Below are 27933 nucleotides of genomic sequence, written 5' to 3' on the forward strand. Positions count from 1 at the left end.
GCCAACAAATAAAACATTATGAAAGTTAGGGTTAATTCTTTTAAATTTAAGGTGTCCCTTTCTAAAGCTTAAATAGCTTCCAAATATTACACACACATTATTAAATCAAGATCTTTTTGTTTTTATTTCATATTGCCTTTTTACAACAGTATCACTGATAAGAATGATTTGTCTTATAAGAAGTTACCTTCCCCAAACAACTCAAACACAAAGTCCAAATAAAAGTTAACGACAGGGTTGCTGTTTCATTTCAGTGACAGTCTAAATGCTTGAAATCAGTTTGGTAAAATAAGTAGCAAAACACTGAAATATCAAAACAGATTTGGCATTTCATCTTCCAAATTAAGTTTAATACAGGAGAATAACCTGCATAATACACAAGATAAAAAAAAGTAAGATTTTGGGCTTGAAGGCCACTAAAACAATGATTGTAAAGTGTTATGGGAAGAAAAATAACTTTTTTGTCTTTTTTGAGGGGGAAAATTCAGTCAAAACACAACCCATCACAGCCTCTGCTCATGCAGAGCAAAACTTGAGCATGTGTGCTGAGTATCTGGGGTTCTCATACACTGAGGATTTGTTTATCAGGTCTTCTGTTGACATCTGTAGATTTCCTTCTCTTGTAAAGTCCTGCTTCATCATGTTAATATGGTGTCATCGATCTCTTCATTAGAGTCTGGCAGGCTGGCGATTTTTTTCAATGATCGGCGATGACACTCTGACAGCAGGTCGTTACTAGCAGAATCCAAAATGGCAGTAATAGCCTGACAGACACAGAAGAAATAGTTTAAAATCAGAAATAGCTTTTGACACAGAGAGCAACATCTATCAATAAATAAATAAACAGCAAGAAGCTGAAAGCTCACCTGCATGGTTTCCTCTTCTTGGCGGAGTCGTAACAGGTTGACAATGGTGTGTTCGCTCTGGGCTCTGACAGTGGTGTTCTTGTCCTTCGTGTTGTCCAACAGACTCTTCAGCAAGGGCTTGATGAGACTGGTTTCCATGGTGGGTGTTAATGGATCTTTGAAAACCCACCACAGCACCCGCTCTGCCACCAGTCTGATGTCACTGGACTGATTCTGAAGACACTGTGGGGGTCACACAGACAGCATTTGCCACTATAAAACCCAAATCTACAACAAAATTATCTAAAAGTTACTAAAATGATTTATTTCTCGTTTTATGGTTATGCTTTACATGCTTTATGGTTTGAGAAAAGGGCTCTTTAGATTTAAAAAATTTCTGCTGACCACAAGCCTGATGAGAAGTTTTCCTTCCTGACACTTTGTGTCTGATGGGTCCCTCTCACAGTACACAATAATTTGATCTCATAAATGCTGATTCTGCAACTAAAATTTCAAACCCAGGTCCTAAATAGTTTGGATGCTGAGTAAAATTAAATTTAAGTCAGAATGTGATCATTTACAAAGCTTGTAATCTAATAGTTGATTCACAACAGAAGGAAAATATTCTGAGACATAAAAATGAAACTTTTAACACATCTGCTCAACAGGTCAGAGTTTTCTTTGTTACAGTTTGTGTTTCATGATGCACCAAATGCTTAGAATCAATCAAAAGTCTGGATTGCAGGCAGAAAGGCAGGCAGGCCAGCAGCCGGATCTTTTTACTATAGAGCCATGATGTTTTAAAATACGTAGCACTGGTATATATGCTGGAATATTTACAGTCTTTGCAATTTTATGTTGAGGAGGAACATGATTCAGGATTTTCGTCACAATTTGTAGATGCTTTTATTTTTAGCAGATTGCTGACCCTCTATCCCTCCTTACCTTTGAGAGACTCAGCCTCTCTGAGGTGCTCCTTTACACACAAACATGTTTCAGATCAACCCTAATTAGCTGCAATATGTCCCTCCAGCTGTTTTTGTAGCTTCAATTACTTTTCAGTGTTTTGTTGTCCCCGTCCCAACAAAATCAAGATGAGCCAACAGTTTTTCATGTGTTTTCTACATTTTTATGTGAATAAAAATATAAGTTGAAGATTTTCATATCATTAGGTTCTGTATCTATTTACATTTTTACACAGTATCCTAATATCTCTGGAAATGAAGCTGTACTTTTGTAATAACAGCTTACATGATAAAACAGACTGTCTAATAATAACGGTCAAATTAATGAAAACTCTAATTTCTCAGCACTGAACAACATGCACAAAGTCACACAGAATGAGTGGTGAAGATATTTTAATGACTTGTCAGCACCCACTGCCAATGTGAGGGTGAGTGAAGAGAGTGTCCTTATCAGCTGAGTAACGGTCTTACCTTAACAAACTGTGTGATGGTGCGCTGTGAAACACTGCTACTTCCCTCTGTTCTGAGATGATGCCTCATCAGGTATCCCATAGCTCTGATCCCGCTGGTAGCAATGGGAATCTGGAAGACATGACACTATAACTAACTGGGCCGGCTCAGGCACCACGCTAATAAATTGTTTCATTTTGTCAGCAACTTTTAAATATTAGTGATAATGAATAACAAAAGCATGTTTCAACCACACCCAGATCTGTAAAGTAACAGATGATATTTGAGCTGTGCATGGTGACTAAAAAGTGGAAAACAACAAGTCTGTAAATCTCCATCTGCAAATAAATCAGCCTACTAGCTCCAATAAACCTCTATAAAGACTATTTGATATATTTTGTTTGCTTAATCCTCGTAAAAATAAAAAAATAAAAAAACATGATGTTGTAGATGGATACTCGGTTGGACATTTCTTAGCCAGGAGTAGTGACTTCTTTGAGGGGCTGCCCCTGAAGTTGCCAAGCAAAAAGCAGAAACCCCAGGAAGTCAATGCTCCCAGCTGAGGAACTGTGTAAGCATGTAACTCTAAATAAAACCACAGTACATTTCCCAGAAGATGGACTCCATTACAGGTCGAATTTAAAAGGCAGACGTATTCCTGCTACTGAACACGCTGTGCTCACCCTGTCAGCAGTGGCGTTGGCCAAAATCATCTCTGTCACAGTGTCGCAGTACTCCTTCCCACACAGCCTCTCAGGAGCAGATTTGACAGCTATGGCCAAGGCCAAGCTGCGGCCATGACGCACCATCCAGTCAACACCTGACATGTCGGCTGAAGGAGGCAGAGAATCATTAGTCCATACTTTCACCGTTAAGCTGATGGAGAAGTCAGGCTTTTAAAAACAGCTATCATTTTAGACTTAGTGATCATAAAGAGAAGTGTTACAGTAAACACGCTTACATGTTTATAAAAAGACATGAAAAACAGTGTTTGTGCTTATATTGTGTGAACTAAACACTATGTAGGAAGAAAATGGGAGATCTTTACTGTAAATATCAGTACAAACCTAAGACATGCTGAAGTAAGACACTCTTCAGCTCCTCCTCTGACAGGAAGGCACACAGCTCACCGATGCAGCCGGCTGAAGCCACACGGGTTGCATCCTGTGCACAAACACACACAGAAACACACACTAGACAGTCAGAGGTTTTGTCATTTATTCTCAAAATGGCACGAAGGTTCAAAACCACTTTTCACAAAACCACATCCTTTTGTCTGACTTCCGTTTTTTCAACTCTGATCACGGAGAAAATGACACCCCTGAGCATTCCTCAGTCAAATCTTAGTGCTTAAACATACACCATTTGTCTAATTGGCTATTACTTAATGTATTCAGTAACTTTTGCAGACCCTGCGGTGGAAAAGTGGGTGTGTTGCCACAGATTTAGTCCTTTTAGCTCTGCTTGATGCTGCAAGGCATCTGCCCGTCTCATCATACCTCATCATGTCCCAGCATGCCCAGTAATGTGGTGGTGATGTTCTTGCGAATGGCTGGGTCCACTTTTGATCCAGCCCCCTGGATGACGAACCTTAAGGCTTGGAGCATAGTCTCTCTGTCAACAAAGAAGAAAAACCCATCAAAACATCACCTTTTATGAAACAATATTTCACAACAATCTTGAACCAGACCACCAAAGCGTTCATGGGTTAAGAATGAAGTGTGCCTCCTGGGATTGTTGTGGTTAGTAGACTGTTCTCAGTCCTTTAATTCCTTCACATTTATTCAAGCAAATAGTTGTTTGTTTTTACCACCAGTCAGTTAAAGTATAAATGATCCCATAAATTGTGTTATACGTTGTAAAGTGAGTCAGATATGAATTTGTCAGTGCTCTCTGGTGGATGAATGATGCAATGAAGATAGCATGTTTAAACTACATATTGGTCAGACCTTGCACATTCTTATATAACCATGATGACACGAGCAGCTGACGCCTAAAGCAAAGTTTGAAACTGAACATTTTAGTTGGAAAAGGCTCTAATCAAAACAATAAACAGCGATTTAACTGAAAATAGTTCACAAACTTTGGGGAGCTGTTACTTTTTTCTCATAATGGACTGAGGGCACACCTGACTCCAGAGTCCTCAGCGTTGCGGATGGCAGAGAGCTGTTCGGTAAAGAGCGGATCAACCTTTGTGTGGATGGAAACCAGCTGACCCAGTGCCTCTGCGGCCCTCAGTCTCACCGCACGGCTGGAATCCTGCAAGGCCTTCAGGAAGGTGGTCTGCAGCTGAGGCAGAAAGGGCTTCAGGGCAATGCCCACCTGGTGGAGGGATATACTCCAGAGGTTACACTTTGACCATCTGATGATGTTTAAAACAGTTTTGGACTATTTAAGATATTCTGTTGGAGGATGCAGCTACGGACCTTTGCCAGCAGTAGGGTGAGAGTCTCCAGCAGAGCGGTCTTCACCGTCCAGGCAAAGCGGTCTCCCAGGATACGAATAAGAGGTCCAGTGATGTTCACAACTGAGGGCCGTAGAGCCTCTGGAGAGGTCAGTTTGATGACCCCTCCTAAAGCTTTAGCTGCCTCTTCTTTCTGCTCAGGACTGCCAGTCAGGATACCTTCTCTTAGGACTGGCAAGATACAGGTCACACCCTATGCCAACAAAGAGGGGCACACAGGAAATGAAACCACAAAAGTCTTTCTATCCGGTGAAGATTTTGTAAGCAGCTTCTTGATTCACAAGTCTATAACTCTGAAATTGCTTCTTTTCTGAAGTGTAAGAAAAAATTGTAATTGAGCAAAATGAGCAAAAAACTGTGACAAAGGTGTTCTGGATCAAATCAACTCGATGATGGGTGACATGAGGGACTTCTGTGAGGTGCAATCATGAGACATGCAACTCTTGTCATCTGTCCAAGGTTAAATCTGAAATGGCCAAATGGCTGCTGTGGCAAAGGAACCAAATTTGTAGCACAGACGTTTGTTTTAGTGCTGCTGTAATAATGTCCTTGTGTTTACTGCATCAGGAACAGCCTTCTCACCTTCTTGGGCAGACAGAAACCAGGCAGGTGTTGACCCTTCACGTCTCCAGATACTGATCTAATGTCCCGATGCAGGTCATCGATTAGAGCCAGCTGGCTGCTTGCATCCAGTTTCTACAGAACACATACAGATCAGTCTCAGATTCAAAACCATCTAACAAGGAGACAACATCAATGCAAAGACCCACATGTGAAGATTTACTCATGTTCATAGAAGCACACCTTAGTGATGGAGTTGATGGTGTCCCAGCTCTGAGACAGCACCTCAGGGTTGGAGTCATTCAGAAGGCGGATAAGGCCTGATAACAGGGTGCGTGTGTGAGTGCTGTAATCCAGGCGGGTGCGAGCAAAATAGGCCCTGAGGATGGTGATGGCGGCCTGTCTGAGGCCAGGGTCGGTGCCTCGAGTGGCCTCCAGCAGGTCTTCTATGATGATCCGTTGACCTACCTCATCCTCCACTGAGAGGATGACGGTCTGACAGCTGCACAACTCCTGAATCAAACAGAACAGACTAATTTAATTATTGTTGCAGTATAAAACAGACACGGACGGGCGTCCTTTAAAGAAAAGGAACAAATATTAAACAGTGTCGCAGGCAAGACTGATGTATTTTGGTAAAATCTGAAAACCTGAGCAATCTTTCTTCTGAATTCTGATAGATTCAAATAAGGATAATAGTTATCTATGAGCATGAGGGAAGGAGAAAACGGATTTTACCTGCACTTCTTCCTCTGTTCCAAGCTTTCCTTTAAGGGAGGAGAGCAGGGCGGGCAGGATGACCCCGAGGTGGCGGGTCAGAGCATCTCCAGCCACAGCAGACAGGAAGGCCAACACTCGGGTGTTAACAGGGGGCGCCGTCAGCTGGTACAACCACAGAGGATATTCACTTTAGACACATACAAAGACACATTATAGACCTGCGACAAGCTGACTGTTTACCTTTGGAACCAAGTACGGCAGCACAGAGCGACTCTTCACCGCCATGACTTGCTTCAGGCCGTCCAAAGCGAACTCAGCTGTTTCCTCATCATCCTGGAAAATCCCATTCAGTGTGTTTTAAAGATATTTTTAAATCCTTCTTTGATTTGTTACTACATTTGTGTTTTCTGTGACTCACCAGCTGTTTGAGCAGCATAGGCAGGATGTCATCCAAGGCCTGGTGTCCGATGGTTGCATGGAGCTGCTCAAACGTTTTGGCTGCAGCCTCTCGTACCTCCTCCAGAGGGTCACAGAGGGCCTTCCTGACTGTAGGGACCAATGACTCAGAGAAGACAAGGACCTACAGTACAAATACAAACAGCTTAATAAAGTTATACTGCTCTAAAATGTCAATGCTCAGGCAAGAGTGGCAATATAAAGTTCCTGTCAACACACTGCCAATGTGGGCTATTTAACCAAGTCTTAAAATCTCGAGAGAAAAGATTTTAAAACAAGAAAGCAGGTGGTAGAGCAGGTTGACCCATAACTGGAGGGTTGCTGGTGCTCCCACTTCATCCTGGTAGATCTGTCCGTGGGCAAGAACGGTTTCCGTTCTGGCGTCTGGATGCTTGGTCAAAGAGGTCGTTGGTGTGGGCTGGCATGGCTACACATGTAGCTTCCCACCAGGCGTGAATGAATAATTGTTTCACCGCTTGTTTAAGATGTTTTTATATATTAACCCTTTCATGCAGTTACATATTTGATAAATACAGTTTCTGAGACCTTTTGCATCTCTTTATCATAAAAACTTTGCTCACAATCCCGTTCTGTCCCCTGGTGGATACCTTTTGCACTACAATAATTTTGACATGACACTGTAATAAAAGGTAAAAGCACAAAAATATATATATATATATATATATATATATATATATATATATATATATATATATATTTACATTTTGTTAAAGGACCAAATAAAGACTTCAGATTAAAAAAATGGAATATCCTCCCCATTTTTCCTTGGGTCGGGCTTTAAAAAGTTATGATAACTCAGTTTTGAAGTGTAGTTCTCATGATTGATTATCTATCAATATGGAAAAAGCATGTCTCTCCTCCTGTAGCGGCTGGTCCAACAATAACCTGTGTTTTACAGCATCTGTGCTACTCACCGCATCTTTGCTGGTGGACTTCATGATCTCACTGAGACCAATGCAGACGCCCTGCCTCTCATCACTCTTATCAGAGCGCAGTCCGTCTTCCAGGATGGGAATGATCTCAGGAAGAATCTTCTCTCCGAGCTTCCTCACCAGATCACCTAGTGTCCGAGCAGCAATCTACAACCACACCAACACAGTCAAAGACTTGTTGCAAGTGTTTTTTTTTTTTTTTTAACACCATTAAACAAACCAGTGCTGAGCAGGAAGTTCTGTCATACCGTTCTCTTATCAGGGCAGGTGGAAGCCAGGAAGCCCAGCAGCAGAGTGAAGAGAGTTGGGAGGATTTCTCTGAGAGTTCTGGGGGTGTTGGACACCACAATCTTCCATACATGGAGAGAAGCCTGTCGGACCACCAGCTGGGTGTCTGAGCGCCCCATGTAGAGGCCTGAGAGAACACGGTTACGTCGCTCAGCTCCCAGGGCGGAAATAATCGCCTGTGGAGGAAAAAAGTCAAAGCTGAGCAAAGCATTAATACTTAGCTAAAAGATTTCAATGTCTTATCTTTGTGATGGGAGGTACGAATGTAAATAACTAGATGAATCTGTCCAAAAGAAATGTTTTCATACTTTATTGGATGCAGCTGTTCCAAAGTTGTCATCCTCTGATGCCGTTTCTGTGGTCATCTTTCCTGTTACTCCAGAGATGTGGAACAGCAAGTCTCCGAGCAACTGGACAGAGCTGAACCTAAATAACAACAAAAGAACAATGTTAGCTGATATGCAAGTGATATTAATTTAACTGTAGGCATCTTACAAGATCTGACCTGATTCTCCACAGGTCATCAAACAGGCCTTGTTCCAGCTCTGGAAGCAGCAGCGCGATGGCAGTCTCGGCGTACATGCTGATGATTCGTTGGCCAGCTCGCAGTGCCGTGTCTCTCACATACTCGTTCTCATCAGCCAGAGCCTGGAGGACCAGAGACAGACAGGTTACAGGTCACTGAGTTAAACAGTCAGCTCTACTGACATATGTCTACCCTTAAATCCCTTTTCATACAGCTGAGAGCAACACCAGCTAAGAGTCAGAGTTATGCGGCCAAAAGTAAAAACTCTGCACAGTCGGCACCTTGAGAATGCAGGGGATGATGGGTCCAACATAAGGAGTAAATTTATCTCCAAAGGTGAGAGGCAGGTAGATGAACATCATGATGTAGCCATCTCTGACGTGGGAGGCAATGTCCACCTTGCTGGCGGTCTGCACCACATCCGGCATCAGCTTGTCCAGCTTCTCTACTCCCAGTCCAGCCATCACCTCCGCCAGACCTGTGAAGGCCACCACACTCTTCATTCACTGACTCAGCTGCTGGATGATATCAAGCACAAAGGATGGAGTGGAGAAGAAGATCTGACCTTGTGCAGCTCCAGATCGGTCCACAGAGCTCTGCTCAGATGCCAGAGTTTCCATGAGCCACGGCAGCAGGTCGTCAAAGCAGGACTCACCCATCCCCTTCACCATGGCACCCAAGGCTTTTGCAGAGACCGTACGTACCTAGACAAGACAGAAGATGGTGACGCTCCAGTTTCACACAAACAGCACATATCAGTAGATGTTTCTACTATACCATAGCTGTGTTATCAACACTAAACCCACCTCAGGCACTGGGTCCAACAGGGAGGCCTTCAGCCCAGGAATAACGCTCGGCAGGTATGGTGACAAATCCTGTCAGCAAACATACACCATACCATCAAAACCTGTACGAAACACGGACTTGAAGGATGGTATTCAGTTAACTATGAGCACCTTCTGGTCAGTGAGAGAGTACATGTTGCCGATGATCTGAGCGGCCATCTTGCGGGTGTCAGTGGAGCGATCCTGGAAGGCTCTCTGGACGATGGGCATGATGAGAGCCAGGGAGGGGGCATCAATGAAATGTACAAACTTGGTGTCAAGTAACGTCTGCAGGCAAGTCTGGGTCTTTCTGGATGGATCTGTGAGGGCGTCTAACAGGATGGGAGTGATGGCTGGAAGAAGAGCAAAGACACAGTTCACATTCAACCGATTTTTTTCTGTGCAACAGTCTACTTCTACTTTTTTCTTTGACAATCTACAGGGAACAGGTCCCTCTGTGGTGGCAGCTCTGCCTCATGAATATGAGTCACCTACCCAGGATTTCAGGGTTGCGGATGACAGAGCCAATCTGTCGGAGGGCCTGCTGGCCGGCCTTCTGCACCTTCACATGGGAATCAGTCAACACCTCTGTCAGCTTAGGCACGATGCTTGGCAGGCAGGAGGACAACTGTTTGGGAGCACAGTAAGCCATGGCACCCAACAACTCCACCGACCCTGAGAGAAAGAGAGGAGAGAATCACATGAAAAAGACCTGTCACCAGTTCAGTAAGTAAATGTTAATAAAAATAACTAAAAACTATACAGCAGAAAGTACTTAGTGTGATGAGATTAAATGAGAAGCAAATATTTTAGCTAAACTTTAAATAACCAAATAATAATCTGGTTAGAAACCTTATGAGTTCCTCACCTGCTTTAGTCCTCCATGACTCCTCCTCCAGAGCCACCAGCAGGGAGGGGAGGACCAGTTTCACCCCGTGAGCGCTCAGGTTCCTCATCACAGCCTTGGCACAGTCATCTGCAGCCTGGAGTGAGAAGGCAGGAAACTATTTTAAACAGGATGCTGCATGTTTTAATCCTTAAAGATCCAACTCAGGTACGTTTAAATGCACATTTGCACAAACACAATGTTACAGAAAGATGTCTCAGGATTTATTGTTAGACACTGGGATGTAACATTTGGCATGAGGACTTCCCTAAACTGGAAGTCAGATGTCAAGTTGGTACCTTTCAAACTTTGTGACACACACACGCCCACAGCAACACACCCACCACCCAGATGCCGATGCTGCGTGTCACCTGTGCCACCTCATAAATATGCAAAACATATTTATATGGCTCCTACAATACTTGCATTAATTTTTGTCTTTCTCTTGTTTAAGGTAAACCTTAAAAACATACCCAACTGACCTCATTTTCCACTCATCCACCCATGTCTCTGTGTTTTATTGTTTTGTTTTTTCATGTAAGCAACCAAAATGACATTTCTTGTCTCTACTTCACCGATCAAAAAACAAGAGGTATTTTTTTTTAATATTGTCTTTATTATCCATTTTTCTTTCTGTATACATTGATTAACCTCAAGAAAATTAAATTATTTATCTTGCAAATGATGAATTGTATTGAAAAGAACAGATGAAACATTGCAATAATTACTATGTCTTGTTCCATCTTCTGTTTAATGTGTCACTGTGTCCAACACACCTGACTAAATTAATTAATGGGACATTTTGCAGGACTTGACAACAAGCTGTTGGATCCATTTGATTTGAATCTGGTGTGATGGAGCAGGGAATATCAATTACCTGCAGGACAGTGGCCCTCAAGGAACACTGTATGACACCCCTGGTCCAACACATTCCATCATTTTGGTTACAGTTGGTAAAGTACAAGAGCTGGGAACCAAAATCAGTTTTTTGACTGTCTTGTCAGTCCTAATACAGCTTGAAAACACTTACTCCAAAGAGATTCACATCAGCTGCAGTGGAATCTGATGCCAATGCAGTTCCCCACTGCCCACTCACCTCTCTGACATACTGGTTTCCATCCCCAAAGCAGAGCAAGAGGTGTGGCAGCACATGGACAACATATGGCTCAAACAGCTTCCCCAGCATGTTACACAGCATCTCAAAGGCAAACAGGGCTCCTGCAAAGAAACACAGCTGTTCAGCACTTTTTCTTCAAGATAAAAACAAAAAACAAACAAAAAAACAAAAGGATTGTCTGTTGCTGACATTTCCATTTGTGTTAAAGGGGCCTAAATGGTGTATATTTTATACCCTGTAGCAGACACACTGAGGCTGAAAAGCACAAAATCTGTAGTAAAAGGTAGAATTATACAAACCAAACAGTTTTTAATCCTCACTGACCTTCCCTCCGTCTGAAGTTCTTCTTGTCCTGGATGGCATCAGTTAGTGTGGTCATTATGTCCTGCTGTTTGAGCGCCAGAATCCCAAGACCTTTGACCAGGCCAGCCAGTCCATAAGCTGCTCCCTTCCTCTCTGCATACTTATCACTCTCCAGCAGGAGTTGCAGCAGGTTCTGCACAATTCCTGCAGCATCCTCCTTGATGGCAGGGACTAAAGGAGGTAAGCAGCTGGCCACTGACTCCTGGACCTGGTGTGGATTTGGAAATTGTATAAGATGATGCAATGAATTCCTAATTACTTAATATTAATAAATATCAACATTATCTGCAGAGGTCATATGAGGTGCAGGATGACTTGTTTACCTGCTGTGAAGGCGTAGAAAGAGCAGTGATAAGCTTGGCCACAATGGGTTTGACTTTAGGGTCGCTTTTGTCCAGATGTTTGGCTAAGGATCCCATGAGAATAACCACACTCTGACGAACAGAGTCGTAGCTGGCATCCTGCGGGGCGTTCTTCAGAAACTCCTCAAACACTGGCAGGAGGGAGCTCACGTTATCCTGACACAGAAACATGAGGCATAGCACAAGGCAATAAATAATAGATGAATGGAGTATTTAAAAAAAAAAAAAAAAAAAAAAAAACAGCAGTACCTTGCCATGTGTGTTAAGAGCTGAGAGGGCGGCATCCAGCATGCAGCGCCGCACCTCAGTGTGACGATCATTCAGAGCATCAGGGACAAAGAAAAGAAAGAGAGGCGTGACCTGGGATTCATCCAGGTACTGTGACAGCTTGTTCAGAGCCAAAGCAATGCCACACCTGGTAGAAACAAGCAGGAAAGAGAAACAAGATGAAAAACTGAACTAATGTGGCATTCAAACACTTTTAGACCACAGCTTGACTAATGTTTTTGCAGGTCTCATACCTGGCTTCCCACTGGTCAGGTGGAGCTTCAGAGATGACTCTACCAAGTGCATCCAGCACAGGAGGTGGCCTCTTCAAAAGGAAAAAAACATTAGAGGTGGTCTAATTCATCAAGTGGTATTTAAAGCTGGGTATAGCACAAAGTCTCACATAAAGCTTCTGATGATAGAGTTCAGTGAGCTGGCCAAGCACTGAAGCAGACTGGTCTCTGTACTGGGACACGGCATTGGACAGAGCTTCTGCTGCAGCAGATCGGATGGCCTCCTCATGGTGAGTGATGTCTCCGATCAGCAGGGAGCAGATCTCAGGGACCAACTCCAGATCCAGAGACTCCCAGAGTCTGAGAACGACAGGCCAAGATATCGGCTCAGCTAGTTTCCCAACATGTGGAAAATAACATTCACCAAGAAAACAAACTATTTAAAATAATTAAAGCTGAAAGAAGCAATGAGCGGCTCTCCGGCTTGTGTTGTAACACACAGACATCATGTTGACTTCATGTGACCACTAGATGGCACTCTGACTGTGAGTGGGGACTGATGTGCAAACACTGAGCTTGGGAATGTTATAAATATATCATCAGTGTGGGTCAATGCACCACTTAGCAACAAAAACTTCCTGTTTCAATGTGAAGGGTTTACAGGAAGCCACTGGAATCACGAAGGCAAGCAAAATGAGGTATTAAAATAACTGTTCTGACCAAGGTTGACATAAATGTGCAGGACTGGCTTGGACTAGTAATTTAGACTAAGTTATGGCTCTGACAAAATATTTACAAATACATGTGTTCAGGATCAGACTGCCATACAGCATGTTTGATTTGGTGAAGAATCGTTGTTGTATGTGGGAGTTGCATGAATTAAATTTTTTTACAGCAAAGCAACAAATTCATTCGGGTACATGGTCACACCCACACATCTGACCACGCCCACGAATGAAAAACCAAGCTTTTCATAACTTGTAATCATTTTAGTGTCAAAAGTGTTCTCACCAATTTTGAAAGCAATGTAATGTAATCTATAGGACAAGTGTTAAAATGCAAAATAAGTAAAAATAAAATAAAGAAAAATCACAAAAACCGCCCATTTGAGCCAAGGTGATGACTTCCTGTTGGTTTTATACCATGGCCAGATGATTTTTTTAAAAATCAGTCTTATATGTAGAATATGCATCAAAATTCATAGATTCATGAGGTGTAGTTTCAGAGCTGACACAGTATACGATGCTGCTCTATCAGTTTCTCCCAAAAATACCCAAAAATATAAAACTTCTCACATTGCCCGGTGAATGCAAAAAGTGAATTGAGAAAGAAAAAAATAGACAAAAATGAGCATATTTCATACTTTTCAGCCAAAGCACGTCCTTCCGCTTCAACATCAAACCTGGCAACCCAGAGCCTGCGCAGCAAACTCATCCCACTGGTCTCTGTGCTGTCTGTTGGCAGGGCAAACTCCATTTCCAACAATCCCTGAGCATAAAAAATATTAATACATATTCAGAGATCAGGCCATGTTCACACACTACTAGTAAACAGTTTGGACACACCTAGCCACATACTGAGATACTACATCTACCCTTCCTTCTGGTAATGTTCATAAACTGTTTGATTTTTACACATTTACCACAAGTTTACAAGTCTTACCCTGAGGGCAGCATCCCGGACAGAGAAGCAGGGGGAAAGCAGGGCGTTGAGGAGGACGTCGATCTCTGGCTGCTCAGCAACGGTACAGCCGTCTCCTCCTCCACCGCTGGTGCACAGCGCTGTCAGGCACTGAGATGCCAACACCTGAAATACAAATACCACAAGACTAAGCAGCCAGTTGACGTGGCTAGACTGGCCTACTTCAAGAGCGCTAGCAAAACTCAACAAAAGCCAAAATAAAATCAAAACTGACAAAAAGCAAAGTTACATACATTCTTACAGTATGAGCCCCTGTGAATTAAGGATGTCATGGTTACTTAATTTCACAATAAAATCGCGGTATTAAACGCCATGATTAATTAATCGTAAAGATCCCTCAAAATCCTCACTTTTCATAAAGAATAAGTCTTTTGTGTTCTGGTGATGGCCACACAGTCTATCTTAGTGGAAGAAGCTCATGTAAGTACATGGGCATCTGGATCAATAACTCACCATGATGAAAAGTTCATGGTGATGTTCTGTTTGTCAAACTGGCTCAAAGATTGCACTTTTTACCAAGACTCAGACTGTTTGATGAGAGCGGGATGATTACAACGACTTTCTACACTTCTCTTATTGAAAGTCTGATCAGATATGGGATGGTAACTTGATGGTAAAATCCAGTTATTTATTCTTTATAGATGAAAGAGGATTTAGTTGGAACTAGACTTGTAAGTTACTTTACTTTGTTTCTTTATTTTTTGTTACTATGGCATCAAAAGATAGAAATAAATCAAAATTTTAAGACCTAGAAACTGTTCATGTGATTTTTACACATTTGTGGTGTTGTGAAATGAATTAATGCAAAATAATCCAGATAACTGTGATTATTTCTTTCACAATAATTGTACAAAGAACATAATTGTAACATCCCTACTGTGCACTAGCTATCCTCCCTGCAGTGCACTGGGGGTGTTTGTCCTGCAGTATTGTTCTATGACCTGCCCACAGCTCACTGGGTTGTTGTGAATGTCGTTGCATCTGCTCTAAAAGAGTCCCAGTGGAACTCTGTTCTATCAGTGTCAAACACCAGTTCAGTCAAGTGTAAAGTTCCAGTAATGGTCAAAAGCAGACATTTTTACATAGACGGATGTGGACATGTGGCATAATAAAGTCCACTATGTAGACAAAAGGGCTGCTGCTGAAGAAATCACACGTAGGCCTAAAAAGAAATATCTGTATGCAAAACTGTACAGTTAATGCAGATATGTTACCCTGATATGAAACCAAATGCTTCTCTACTAAATGAACCGTCACCATTTGCTTACCTGGAGTCTCGGTGTGGCTGTAGAAATAACTCTGGTGAGAAGCAGCAGCATGTTGACACGTGGAAGTAATTCTGGTCCGTTCTAAGACAAGAAAACCAAGATTATTTAAAGGTTAAAGATTCATTTTCAGCTGTTTTCTTTAAACTAACAAAAGAACAATAAAGCCAGCAGTCAGCCACCTGAACACGAGCGGTGTCAGTGATGTTCTGGTAAATAGTAAAGCAACTGTTCAAAATAATTCAGAATGTTTGAATCTACCTCGTCTATAACAAGGTCATCGTTGTCTGTGTTGGCCCGAAGCTGTGAGTGTTCGTTGACGACCTGCAGCGCTCTGATCATCATGTTCTCCGTCTCCTCGGTGCTGTCCGATGACTCCCTGAGTGTGGCGTTGAGGAGGGGGAAGCAGAAGGAGAAAGCAGGAGCAGACAGGGGAGCCACGTCTAACAGAAAACAGAAACAATCCAAAAAATAAATAAGTGGACAGTTTCCCAGCAACAAGTCTCTTTTCTTATCTTAGCTGAGCGAATAAACTGCTTATTTGTGTATATGCACGTATGCACGTTGGATATGTGGCTGCTGTTGGAGAGTGCTGCTTTCACTGTCCCCTGCTGTACAATCAATAAAGCTTGTATTCTACTCTAAAAAAACTGACTTTATCTCTCCTTCTGCATCTGTGACACAAAAAGAGGCCGATCTTTGTACCCTCTTACTCTCTTTGTCATGTTAAATAAATTAAACAAAATGCAAGTTCCTACATGAATATAGTGAAGCACAGAAAGGGATTTAGCAGCAAGTCACCACACAAAGATAAACTGAACTAAGCATCCCAGAATAAAACCAGTTACTTTACAGAGACAATCCCTCTATATAAACCCTCTTACTGTTTGGCTGGACCCTCATTGGAAAACACTCTGGACATAAAGACAATATTTGGAGGATGGCAGAGAAATACATAGACTCCGATTCTTTTATTAGTGCTTAAAAACTATTTTGAATCAGGTGTATTACAACGGGGAAACATAAAAAACTTCAAGACAGTGGCCCTTACGGACCAGAGTCACTCATCCCTGTTCTAGATGCAAACAAACAAACAAGAAATAAATTGAACCTTATTTGCATTTTAATAAATACAATAAAGGTTTTTAAAATCAGACACAGAGTGTTAATGAATTCACATGCTGTGTAGAATTATTCAAGCTTTGCAGTTTTTTTTTTTTTTAGCAGGACCTGGTCTAATGTGGTCATCGTCCCCAAAAAAGCAGAGGAATCTCTCTTTGTGTACAATGAAAATCAGAATCTACCTTCAACGTCATGCTGACGTCTCTGAACGTTTTTTCATCCACGCTCAGTGCCAGCATTTAAAGATTGATGTTATTTTTAAACGATGGCAGGTCATTTCTGATTCTACATGCTCGCATGTTTGCAATTCTCCTCCGCGCTGATGCGCACACACAGACGAATGTGTGCCGGAAAATATGTGGCGTGAAGGAAACAACTTCTGCATTATATAACATTATAATGTCATACAAGAAAAAAAAATAAAAACATTCTAAAAAGCTGCATTTGTTATTTTTATATCTATATTTAAATTTATTAGTTAGTTCTTTAGCATTTTTAGCCATTGTGGAAGGTCCAGAAAGCCACTTGCAGCTCCGGAGCTGCAGGTTGCAGACCACTGGTCTACGGGTGCAGCTACTCGTCAACTAGTGATGAGCGGGCCGCCCCCTAACCCCGCGGTTTCCCGCGGTTCGGGTTGGGGCGGGTCAAAGAATTTTCGCTTCACTGTGGGGCGGGTTGGGTTGGGTTGGTTTACTATTCTGAAATATCTAGTTCTATCTATTAATTTTATTTTTTGTCAAACTGAAAATAAAGACCTTAATCAGTGTCTACATTTTGTTACTATAATATGTAAGACAAAATATTTATCAGTTATTTAAACACAGGTCACGTTTTATAACGTAATGTCCACGTCGGCACGTAGTAGGCTACGCAGACTACGTGCAGAAAGCGCCAAGCAGACAAGCAACAAAAGATGGAAGAAGTGTTGAATAATATTCGTTCGGGAGTTTACGTCCTTAAAAAGAAGAAGGAGGGTCAAATGGCTAAATCACAGGTTTGGGTCAGGTTCAACGAGGTAATCAGTGCAGACAACAACAGCAGCATTGGCTATGTGCTTTATAACACTTAAACGCTTTAAAACACTTTATTTATTTGCCTATTTATGTTTATAGGCTTAACGTTCAAATGAAAATACATTTTGTGTTGCCAGTTTCCAGTGCCAATTTAGGAGACCATATGCACCTTTCTCAGACTAAATAAAAGCATTCGTCAATGTCATAAGATGTGTTTTAATGGGGCGGGTCGGGTCGGGTTAAAAAAATAGAAGCGGAGGTGTGGGCGGGTTGGTGCGGTCCAATGTTTTTAAAAGAGAGGGACCCGCGGGTCGGAAAAAACCCCGACCCGCGCATCACTATCGTCAACGTCTCTGCTCATATGTGTGGTCTAGCATTGGTTTAAACTGCAGTTGGATCTCTAAACCAATCATTTTCCATGTCCTGCTCAAGTTCTGACTGGCTAGTGATGTGTTTGGTTGAGAGCAAAGCTGCGTTCCTGTCACACCGCCGGAGGATTCACTCAAAGTGACAATAGCCCTCATTACCACACATGAATTAATCAAATCGCCTCTCTCTCTCTGCACCCTGGAGACCCAACACAGAATACTTTAAGCTCTGCTGTTATTTATCTTTCTTTTTATATTTGTGCTCCCTCCCTCTGACCCCCACGCTATATTCTCATAAACAAGTAAACGCGTTTACCTCCAGCTTTGCCTTCTCTCTGTGGGACAGTGTAGTTATGCAGCAGCAGCACAGTGCGGTGGGCTGCTGTGTTCAGGTCCTCCTCTCCCCAGGCCTGGTCCAGATCACATTCAGGCTTCAGCAACCGTAAAGTCACATGACCCACAAGCAGAGCTAGGAGAAGAAAATAACACATCAATAAGTAGTGAGATCCTGAATTTTGATGTCAGGGTTACAGTAGTGTCTATTAAAACAATCCGTACCCAGATGATGCAGGTGTTTGGGCATGAGGCACACTCCTATGTCCAAGAAGACCTGCTGAATACGAGGAGCAGCCAGAGGGGAGTGGAGCAGGGGCATCAGGACTTGGAGGACCCCGGGGAGCTCTCTGGTGATCTGAGCTGGTTTCTCTTTCAGAGTGGCCTCGAGCAAACCCACCACGCTCTGCAGCTCCACATCCATCTGAAGAGAGCAAGAAGTCAAACAAGAAGAAATTAAAACACTACAACAGAAAATTCAGCTTTCATCTGTGTAATCTCAGCTCCATACCCCCCGAAGTCTTTTGCGAACAGCCGACTCCTTTTCCAGCTGGATTTGGATCATTTCCTTCTGTTTGCTGGTTAGCTGCACCTCATCTTTGATGCCCTTTTTCTTCTTTAGCTCCTGGGAGATAAAACAGGGGATACAACATTCAAAATACATTTCCTGACTTTTATTCCATTAAAAGGCAGTGATAGTGATAACTTCGGTCTACCTCCTGTAACTCCAACTCAATGATCTGCTCCTTGTAGGAGTACGCCTTGTTCTCTCTCTTCATGTTCACTTTCTTGGTGTTTTCCTTCTGGGCGCTGCAGTTAACACATGTAAGACAGGAAGAGATGAATACCAAACAGACTGCAGCTGAGCTCAGGGGTCCACATGATCAGAGGGGCTGAGTGTTACCTCTGGATGATGCTGTCATCGTATAGCTCTCCGTCAGGTGTTAGCATGATGGCGTACTCTTCCCTGGTGACCTGAAGCAGAGTGGGTTGGGAGAGCCCTTCGATGACATGACTGATCACCCGCGGCAACAGCTTGTTGGGGGAGAGACCAGAGAGGGCACCGACTGCATTTTTTACTGCCTGCAGAGAAATACGAAATTTCACAACGGTGCTGTTTCACCATTTATTCAGATAAATGAAGCAGATCTTGGTGAATGTTTGCTTGACAAGTTTTAATCCTGTACTGTGAGGGAGAAAGTGTGAATGGTTGTGAAAACAAAAGATGAAAGGCTGGGCTACTATCATACCTGGCTGTCAACGTTGACCTGCAGCAGATGTGGCAGAATAGCTTCAAGATTCTTTTCTATGAAATCTTCTGTGTTTATCTTCATGGATGAGAGCAGAACAGGCCACAGCCCACTGCGAGCTTTGACTGAAAACATAGCGATGTCAGCACAGTTTTCCAATAATCCAAACAATCTTCAAATCATCTAACACTCGGTTTTATTCTCGTACCTATGGATGGATGATGAGTGACGATGAGGATTTCCATGGCCAAATTCTCTGCTTCAACAGGGTCCCCCCACTGGCTGGCTGAGGAACACACAGCACACAGTGCGTCCAGCAGCACACGAGGGGAAACGTAGCTGCGACCCAGCTCAGTCAGCTCTCCTGATTCGGACACCAGGACGTCCTGGGGCAAAACCTGGCATTTTTACAACATATAGTTAAATTCTTTCTTTAGTCTAAAAACATATCAACAACAACAAGAACCGGCCCTGGTGGCTTGGTATGTGCTGAACATGGTAAGGTACGACGTGGCTGTAATAGATGACCAGTTTGTACTTTGTGTTTGTTGATGACCACTCTAAGTTCTCCCAGAAGGCCGTGGGCAAGACTGGATCCACCCAGGGAGGAGAGCAGCTTCTTGACGGTCTGCTGTGCCCTCTTCCTCACACGCCAGCTTCGAGACAGCAGAATAGCAACTACGGCGTAATGATACATCCTACAGAGCAGATACAGATTGAGGAAAACGAGCCAAACATTAAACAGTGAATTTAACAAGTCATTGTAGCCAGCAGCAGCACCCAGAAACTTAAAGCGCTTGAAGTTATTCTCCTTGACCTTGAATGTTGTGCAAAGTGGCATTTTTATTAGAGCTTATGTCCACGATCATTGTCAAAAAAACAAAACAACAAAAAAAAAAAAACAATCCATGACAATGGCTTGGTGGAGGTCCTCACTCTCCTCACTCATATTTACATGTTGTTGCACACTGCATCTGCCTTCTCTGAGGTTTAATTTGTCATAATTTACTTTACCTGGTTACATGTCAGAGAGCAGCAAATGTTTTCGACTCTTGCAACTTTTTTGTACTTTTATCTAGGGCTGGGCGATTAATCGAATTTTAATTACAATCTGGGTTTTCAACGATCATAAAAACGAGATGGTCCGATTAATTGCTCCTTCTCAGTTTCCTCCTGTGCCGTTTTCAATTGCAAATCTAGCGCCACTTGCAGCGCTCTGCTGAAGACTCCTCCCACAGTCCCTGCTGCTTTGGTTTTATTCAACCCAAGTTGCAAACACCTCTCAAGTTGTGGGCTTGCATGATGAGGCGGAAATCGGTTCCCTCCTCCAACCAAGCAACAGGCGACATTTGTACATGTGAAATGTTGCGCTCGTTCACGTAGACGTGCACACGGGGGCTTGCTTGTGACGCGACACGAGAGAACTTTAGGTTAAGAAATTAACCCTGGTTCTCTGAAACATGAGTAAGGTATCTCTCTATGGAACACGCCCCCAGAAGCCCTTTTTCATTACGCTAGCTGTGAGCATTGTGCACGCCTGTCCCTCAAGACTCGAAGGCTCGTGCTAGCCTGTCGTCCACAGACCCAGTGATGGGGGTAACCTTCCCACCAGCACAGCAGCTGACTGAGAGTGCTCAGGGAAACGCCATCCCCATGGGCATCAGCTGGGTCGACCAGCTAGATGCTGTTACCCTGTTAACCAACCCTGACGAGCAACCCAGTCATGAAGTAACTCCTCTTTCCGCCAAGAACCCCGTCCAGGGAGGGTCGGCGTTTGACTGGGCTGACATGGAAGAAAGAGGTTATTCCCGCCTGCCTTCGGTCGAACCTCTCCTGGCGTCCCACCTCCATCCCACCCAAAAGTCCACCATGACCACGGCAGGTTCTACCCGCCGCCTTTCTCATTGCAGGAGCACGAGCAGCTTCACACTCTCTGCCCTGTGCGGGCGCTACGCATTTATGTGGACAGAACACCTGGGTTCAGGAAATCTGAGCAGCTGTTTGTGGTGTGGCCTCCACCCCACGGGGGGAAGCCCCTCACTAAGCAAAGATTGTCTCACTGGATTGTGGGCGCCATTGCAATGGCATATAGCAACAATGGGTAACAGCCCCCTACAGGCTTGCGTGCTCATTCCACTTGTGGGATGGCTGCATCCTGGGCTCTGTTTGGGGGCACTTCTGTGGAAGACATCTGTGCGGCTGCCGACTGGACGACACCGCACACTTTAGCTAGATTCTACAGGTTGGATGTCACTGCACCCTCACTGTCTCACACAGTGTTGGGCGTGGGCACCATGTCTACGTGAACTCTTAAAGGGTCTTTGAGGTAAGCCTGTCTGGCAATACAGGATTCTCTGTATCCCATAGTGAGATACCGAAACGAATGAAAGAGAACAAAAAAGTGTTCAATTTTGTGAGTCGTGACTAAATAATCCAGCAGCTCCCAGAGACACAAAGCGATAACAAACGTTATAAAAAAACATAACTTTTTTTTCGCCAAAGACCAGTGCTTAATTAACACAGTGAACAACCCGGGATTTAAGAAACTCAACACTTTGGACAAACGGTATCACGGCTATCTCGTCACCCTTTTAGTTAAGTGTCTCTCCCTCGCCTGTATGATGAATGTCGTGAGAGTGTTGTGAAGGACTTGGCTACAGTCCAATGTTTCGCCATCACCACGGACCTGTGGTCAAGCCGCACCAGAGTCGTATATGACGCGGATTTCAACGTGCAAACAAAATATCTTCAGACTATTTTTTTTTCAGATCACACCAGGCAGAACATAGCTGCTGGTCTGAGACAAACAAAGAAAGAAACTAGTGTGTATTACGACAGACCACGCTTCAAATGTCATTTTACAAATCAGTAAATATGAACAAAATGATTGATCTTGTCATGTCAAAGAACATGTTTTCAAACATGCTTTTTAACCTTGGCTATTTATGTGTATGTAAGATTTTCTGTTGATTTGTTTGAAAGCAAGTTGTGATTTTAGGACAGTTTTGGCTGATATGAAGACAGACTCACTTTGATTTGCTGGTGTTCAGTCTGTGGGCATGGTCCAAAAACAGCCTTTCACAGAGCAGCAGCACCGTAAGCAGAGCTGGAAACGGTACATGAGAAACAGGCCATCATCCCGTGTCTAATGAACATTTTCTGACAAAATCCTGCACATTTAAAATGATCTTACTCTCTTCACTCCCCTGGCAGAGGAACTTCTCCGTTGTGAAAAGTGACTTCTTTTCATCCAAGATGAGGTTCCAGAAGCTGGTGAATTTAACTTCTGCAGAGACAAAAAAATAATAATCAAACTATAAATAAATAGTTCTTGTCTTCTTCAGCTTGGACGACTGGAACAGAACAAAAGCCTCACCGGTTTGTGTCTCCTGCAGCGACAGCCGACTTAAAAGAACAGAAGCCGCCACACCCTCAGCGAGCAGAGCATGCTGGGAGTTTTGTGCAGCAGCTTTCTCAACCGTTTGGAGGAGCAAGGGTATGAGGTCTGAGGCTTGGGCCAGAGTGTCACCTGATCACACAGGTAGAAACAAGAGATGCGATGAGAGGTTTGACTTCAGATCTACTGCACGCGTCTGAAAGTGTAATTCCCTCTGTAGACTGACCTCTGAAGGCCCCCAGCATGGCCTGAAGGTAGGCATGTCGGACCAGAGAGGTGGAGGTCTTGAGAGTGAAAGCTTTTTTCAACCAGTCCAGCAGAGCGGTGGGAACTTCTGCTGTGAGGCGACTGCTCCACTGGGACAGCACAGACACTGCATGCACCAGGGTTCCCTCATGAACTACAAGAAACAAAAAAAAAAGTTGGTTCATGACTGAAACATTACAATGAAATGAGTTTTCTAGACCCCCAGATATTCAGGCGGGAAACTGAAGAGAAGCTGGAGGACTGATACCTTCTTGCTGTAAATATGGGATGAACATCACAGTAACTTCGGAGCTCAGAGTCTGGCTGGAGCTTCCTGACACTGCATGATGGCTGCAGCTGGCGATCCCTTTGGTGAGAAAATGTAAAAAATATTCAGCCATGCATTCGATAATGTTTTTCTCTTGGGTAGTAAATATAATTATCTGCCTCTCACCTGACAACACGCTCATTTTCTGAGCAACAACTGTGAGTTTTCCCTCAGAACCTGCAACCACAAGAATAATGCTTCAGGTCAGCAAAACCAAACAAACTGCAACAACATTGCACTGAGAAAGGGAGAATTATTTAGATGACCTCCAAGGATCTTGAAGAGGTGTGTGACAATGTCCTGCACAGCGCTGGGGTCACTGCACTGCTGGGCCAGGTTCTGCATGGCCTGGACTGCTTCTTCCATCAGCTGAGCATTATTAGCTTTCAGCTGACCTGAAACACAAGCACAGCAATAATTAAACATTCATACATGAGTGTTTGATGGCACAAACCAAATCACAGCATCAACTAAAGCCTTACTTGCTATGGCCTTTCCAATATCCATGGCATACTGACTGAGATCCAGAGTCACAGCTGACAGCAGGCAGGAGATGGCTGTAAAGACACGAAACAGGATCTTAATCAGCTGCACCAGCTCTACACATCTTAAATCACACATAATCATCCAACACTAAAAGAGCCTAACTTTGCATAGCGTTCTCTGGACTGCGGAGCATCGTCTTCTGCAGAGCGGGTAGCAACAGGTCCTTAAATTCTGAGTGGGTCACGTGCCGCAGCAATGAGTTGCTTTTGTCCAAGATGTGCTGCTGTGGTTTTGTTTTGCTCATGAGGGTTGATTTCATGTAAAGGTCCAGCAGGGCACTCTGAAAAAAAGGAAGATCTGATATTCTATCTATTTTCTCCTTTCTTTTAGTCCACTTACTAACAAAAAGTGATATGAATTAATTTTTAAACATGTGCTTACAATGATGGCTTAATAGAAAAGGCAAACTGAAAACACAACTCTATTAAAATGTCAATAAACATGCCTAACAAAGTAAAAAATAAAATAGATCCTCTTAAAAACAAGCATGCAAAATCAATTCATATAAAATGGCATAAGTAAGAATGTATTAAGGTAGTATTAACAGGATAGAAGACATATAAATTTCAGCATGTATCTTTACTTTGAGCCCATTAAAACCAACGGCCTGCAGAACAAGTTACCTCGACTAAAGAAAAACAACTCACCTTATGCTTCTCTATAGTGGCTTTGTCTTTGTGAGCAGTGCAGAAGTCTAAACACACCCCCAGCATGGCCAGAGTTGTGGGGCTCTGGTCCAGAGTCAACAGCGTGCTGATGTACTCATCAACCAGCTCAGGCTTCTGGTGGAGACAAACCAAACATCAGGCCCATCCAGCATTATACGTTCATGGTTACCAGCAATAAAAGACATCCTCTTCTCTCAGACAGAAGGCATCACTCCGGACAGCCATTTGGCATTTGGAAAATTACAGAGGCTGGTTCTCTAACACCACACAATCTTCATTTAGCTTAGCAGATTATTAGCTTTATTATATAAATATTCATATTTTTAAACATACACGCTTTTAGCCTATAAATCATTTAGAAAGTGAAAACATGGATGACCGATGTGGAGCTGTGATCTGCCAGGTTAACAAAACATACGTCCCATTGGGTGCTGGGGAAAGGAAACCGTGGAACAGTGAATTCAACACAGTGTGCAAAAGCGCATTCAGAAATATCACCAAGCTGAAACTGAAAGAAAATACCAGCGACTTAACAGAAATCAGCAGTAACTGGCACACTCAGCATCACTAAAGAGGAAAAGATAAACTAATCTGGCTGTTGAGTGCAAAGGTAAAGTGTTAAATAAACAATCGGTTTGGTGCCAAATGGCTGAGGAAGTCATCTGACCTGGCTCCCATCAACATTGATTACAACACTCAGGTGCACCAACCGAATTTCACCAAGAGTCAGCACAGCTGACATTTTCTTTATAGAAACACATATTGCAGCTGTAATGTCTCACATGGAGGCTCTGAAACTGGCAACAAGACTCAATCTGAAATTAAAACAAATCAGTTTTACTTGACTAGTAGCTCTCTCTCAGACCTGACGCATGGGGCCCATGTCCCCATACTGCAGAGCTGAGAGCACCCAGGATAAACACACTACTACTAACCACAGGGAAGGATTTAACTGGCTTATTTTGTGGATGTGACCATTTTTAAAAATTAAAATGCACCTGTTTGAGGCAGAATTAACCTTATGGGCAAGTTCCAGCCTCTGACAGCTGGATCAGCTACTAGTGGTGTCTTCCATACTTACTTCCTCCCAGAGGTGACTGAGATTCTTGAGGCTTGATTTCGTGGCCTTGTTCTTGGCCCCACCCATCACCTCGGCCACAAGAAGGCTCTGAACCTCCACCTGAAAGAGAGGGCAGCAGAAAGAGTAAAAACTAATCCACCTGCCCCAATTTGAACTCAGATATAAAAATTGAACAATTCTCGAATAATGAACAATGACTTTAAACTCATAATTCTGCTATTTAAGTTTAAAAAGAGAAGAAATAAAAAGGCTCAGTCACAGACCATTTTCTTCCAGGTGGCCCCTGATCTTTTCTCTGGGGCAGAAAACACTCTGGTGACTAAAAGGCAGGTCCAAGACAAGCCAATAAAGGCGGCTGAGCCTGTGCTTTTACTGAAAATAAAATGAGAGAAGCATGAGAAGGAAGAAACATCTAGGCAAAAATATAACTAAGACAAAACCGTACACATCTGTTTGTACAACTGCTGCACTCACACACCAGAAGTAAAAAAAAAAGAATAATCCTGACTAATTATTTGTGTGATTATGCATTAGCCATCTTTTGTGCTCTAATTCTGTAAATGTAAGAACTAATAAATTTTTTTGTCGTGAAAAATGTATTTTTGCAAGCATTATTATGCTTGCAAGATAAATTTCAGGAGTACCTGGGCTCGCCATTTTTGCTGATGACTCCACTATTCAGAAGAGAGTGGAGGAGGCTGGTTACCAGGACATCAGGCTGACGCTCAGCCAGCTGGCCGATGACAGAAAGCAGCTCTTTGCGCGATGCAGAATCTCTGAGAAGCACAAACATCCACGTAAAAACAAGAGACATAATCAAAACAGGAACTACTTATAAGGACATTTCTTTACATTTGATTTGGTTTTAAAAGTGACTACGAGAACCCACCGATATCTGTGAGGAGTGAGGCAGAACAGCTTGCATAGCCCTTTCACAGCCGGTTCTGGTAACTCTACAGCCAAACATTTGAAAAGAAACCATTACTGATTGAAGAGCATTTCAAAGCAGCATTTTATAGAGCAGAGAATGAAATAAAATCCCTCACCTTTACTCTTCAGACACTCTTTCAATTCTCCAAATATCTCCTTGCGCTCTTTAATGCTGGCTGTTGTCACTTTTACAGCAAATTTCTTCAGCGTGTCTGAAACCTGAAGAGTCACATCCAGAACGAAGACAGGGATATAGTTTTAATGAACTAACAGACATTTGTGACACAACGTCCAGTGTAGCACCAAAACACTAATTTTCAGGCTGTGTGAGACAGACAGCAGATGCTTATAATTTTATTTGAGAGGTTTGGGGCTGTTATGCAGTACTGTGTAAAAGTTTTAAGCCATCTTTCAAACTTTTATATTTTGCTTCCAACCAGGCAGACTTATAGTGATCTTGAGTTTTCCATGCTTTTTTTTGAAAGTTTTTCCACAGTGCGTGTTTGAACAATGGCTGCTTTTTACTCAATTTTTGTCCAGACCTAGAATAATACCTGAACATTTTACACACACACACACACACACATATATATATATAGCCACTTACTTTAATCACTCAAGTATACCAAAGGAAACGGTAAATTTTTTAACATAATGCAACTTCATTTGTTTGCTAAATATCCTTCCAATGGAAGATGTAATCACACTCATAAAGGGAAATGGGAATTCCACCCTGGGGGCATGATTTGAAATATCTACTGGTAGACACAGGAAACACTATCAGTCACTGAGTAATGGTCTGTATCTTCATTGTTTTAAACATATTACTTAGCAGAGACACAACTCACTACATAGGCGTGACTTTTTGTTTTAACTCATCACATAACGTGTTTGGCTGCATAACCTTGAAAACATGACACCTACGGAATGTAAAAGAGCCCGACAAGCTACTTAACAAGACAGCAAAACAAACTTCAACAGCCCTGATTTGCTCAGTACTCTGGCCAGCATCAGCTAGTTGTCGTTAGCAGCAGCAGCTCAGGATCACCAAGTCACACTGCTGAGGCTACGTAGCACTCCGCTAACAGCCTGCTAGTTAGCAATGGCTAATTTCTGCCTGAGTTTATTGGTAGACGGCAAAACGAACCTACGTGTTTAGAAAAGCGACGCTCAGAATGTTACGAACTTGGTTTCCTGTTACTTATAAAACGCTCTCAAAGCGGTTAGCATCATATTAAATATTCAACCACACAAACCTGCGTGTCCGCTGCCATGTTGCCGGTCTTGTTGCAGGAAGAACTTGTTGATGTCACTTCCGGGTCAAAAGAGCTGCCTTTTCGAGTTCACGTACACGTACGCGTTTTCCTTACCGATTTCAACGTTACTTTCAACATCATTACATTTT

General features: G+C 42.9%; 1 protein-coding gene across 1 annotated transcript; it reads right to left on the bottom strand.

The window, feature by feature from the left end:
• Positions 1 to 105: 105 nt before the first annotated feature.
• gcn1 (GCN1 activator of EIF2AK4) lies at positions 106 to 27862 on the bottom strand. Its single transcript, XM_041998809.1, has 57 exons — positions 27785 to 27862; positions 26645 to 26747; positions 26488 to 26551; positions 26243 to 26374; positions 25862 to 25970; positions 25599 to 25697; positions 24497 to 24631; positions 23952 to 24129; positions 23786 to 23860; positions 23570 to 23698; positions 23430 to 23480; positions 23244 to 23342; positions 22956 to 23129; positions 22709 to 22861; positions 22526 to 22618; positions 22363 to 22438; positions 19871 to 20030; positions 19541 to 19730; positions 19333 to 19457; positions 18987 to 19165; positions 18799 to 18892; positions 18594 to 18707; positions 18308 to 18506; positions 18066 to 18218; positions 15508 to 15689; positions 15250 to 15330; positions 13943 to 14086; positions 13644 to 13768; positions 12451 to 12640; positions 12302 to 12372; positions 12030 to 12195; positions 11742 to 11936; positions 11380 to 11626; positions 11035 to 11156; positions 9921 to 10035; positions 9548 to 9727; positions 9185 to 9405; positions 9035 to 9103; positions 8794 to 8932; positions 8510 to 8706; positions 8208 to 8350; positions 8011 to 8128; positions 7663 to 7878; positions 7397 to 7561; positions 6424 to 6585; positions 6246 to 6338; positions 6024 to 6167; positions 5529 to 5798; positions 5307 to 5420; positions 4687 to 4917; positions 4389 to 4582; positions 3760 to 3874; positions 3328 to 3424; positions 2944 to 3092; positions 2282 to 2392; positions 867 to 1088; positions 106 to 764 (listed from the first exon to the last, which is right to left on the bottom strand). Exons 1-57 carry the CDS (start codon positions 27800 to 27802, stop codon positions 639 to 641), a joined length of 8016 nt encoding a protein of 2671 aa, XP_041854743.1. The 5' UTR covers positions 27803 to 27862; the 3' UTR covers positions 106 to 638.
• Between the last annotated feature and the right edge of the window lie 71 nt (positions 27863 to 27933).

The sequence above is a fragment of the Melanotaenia boesemani genome, chromosome 11 (genome assembly GCF_017639745.1).
Source record: "Melanotaenia boesemani isolate fMelBoe1 chromosome 11, fMelBoe1.pri, whole genome shotgun sequence".
Lineage (NCBI taxonomy): Eukaryota > Metazoa > Chordata > Actinopteri > Atheriniformes > Melanotaeniidae > Melanotaenia > Melanotaenia boesemani.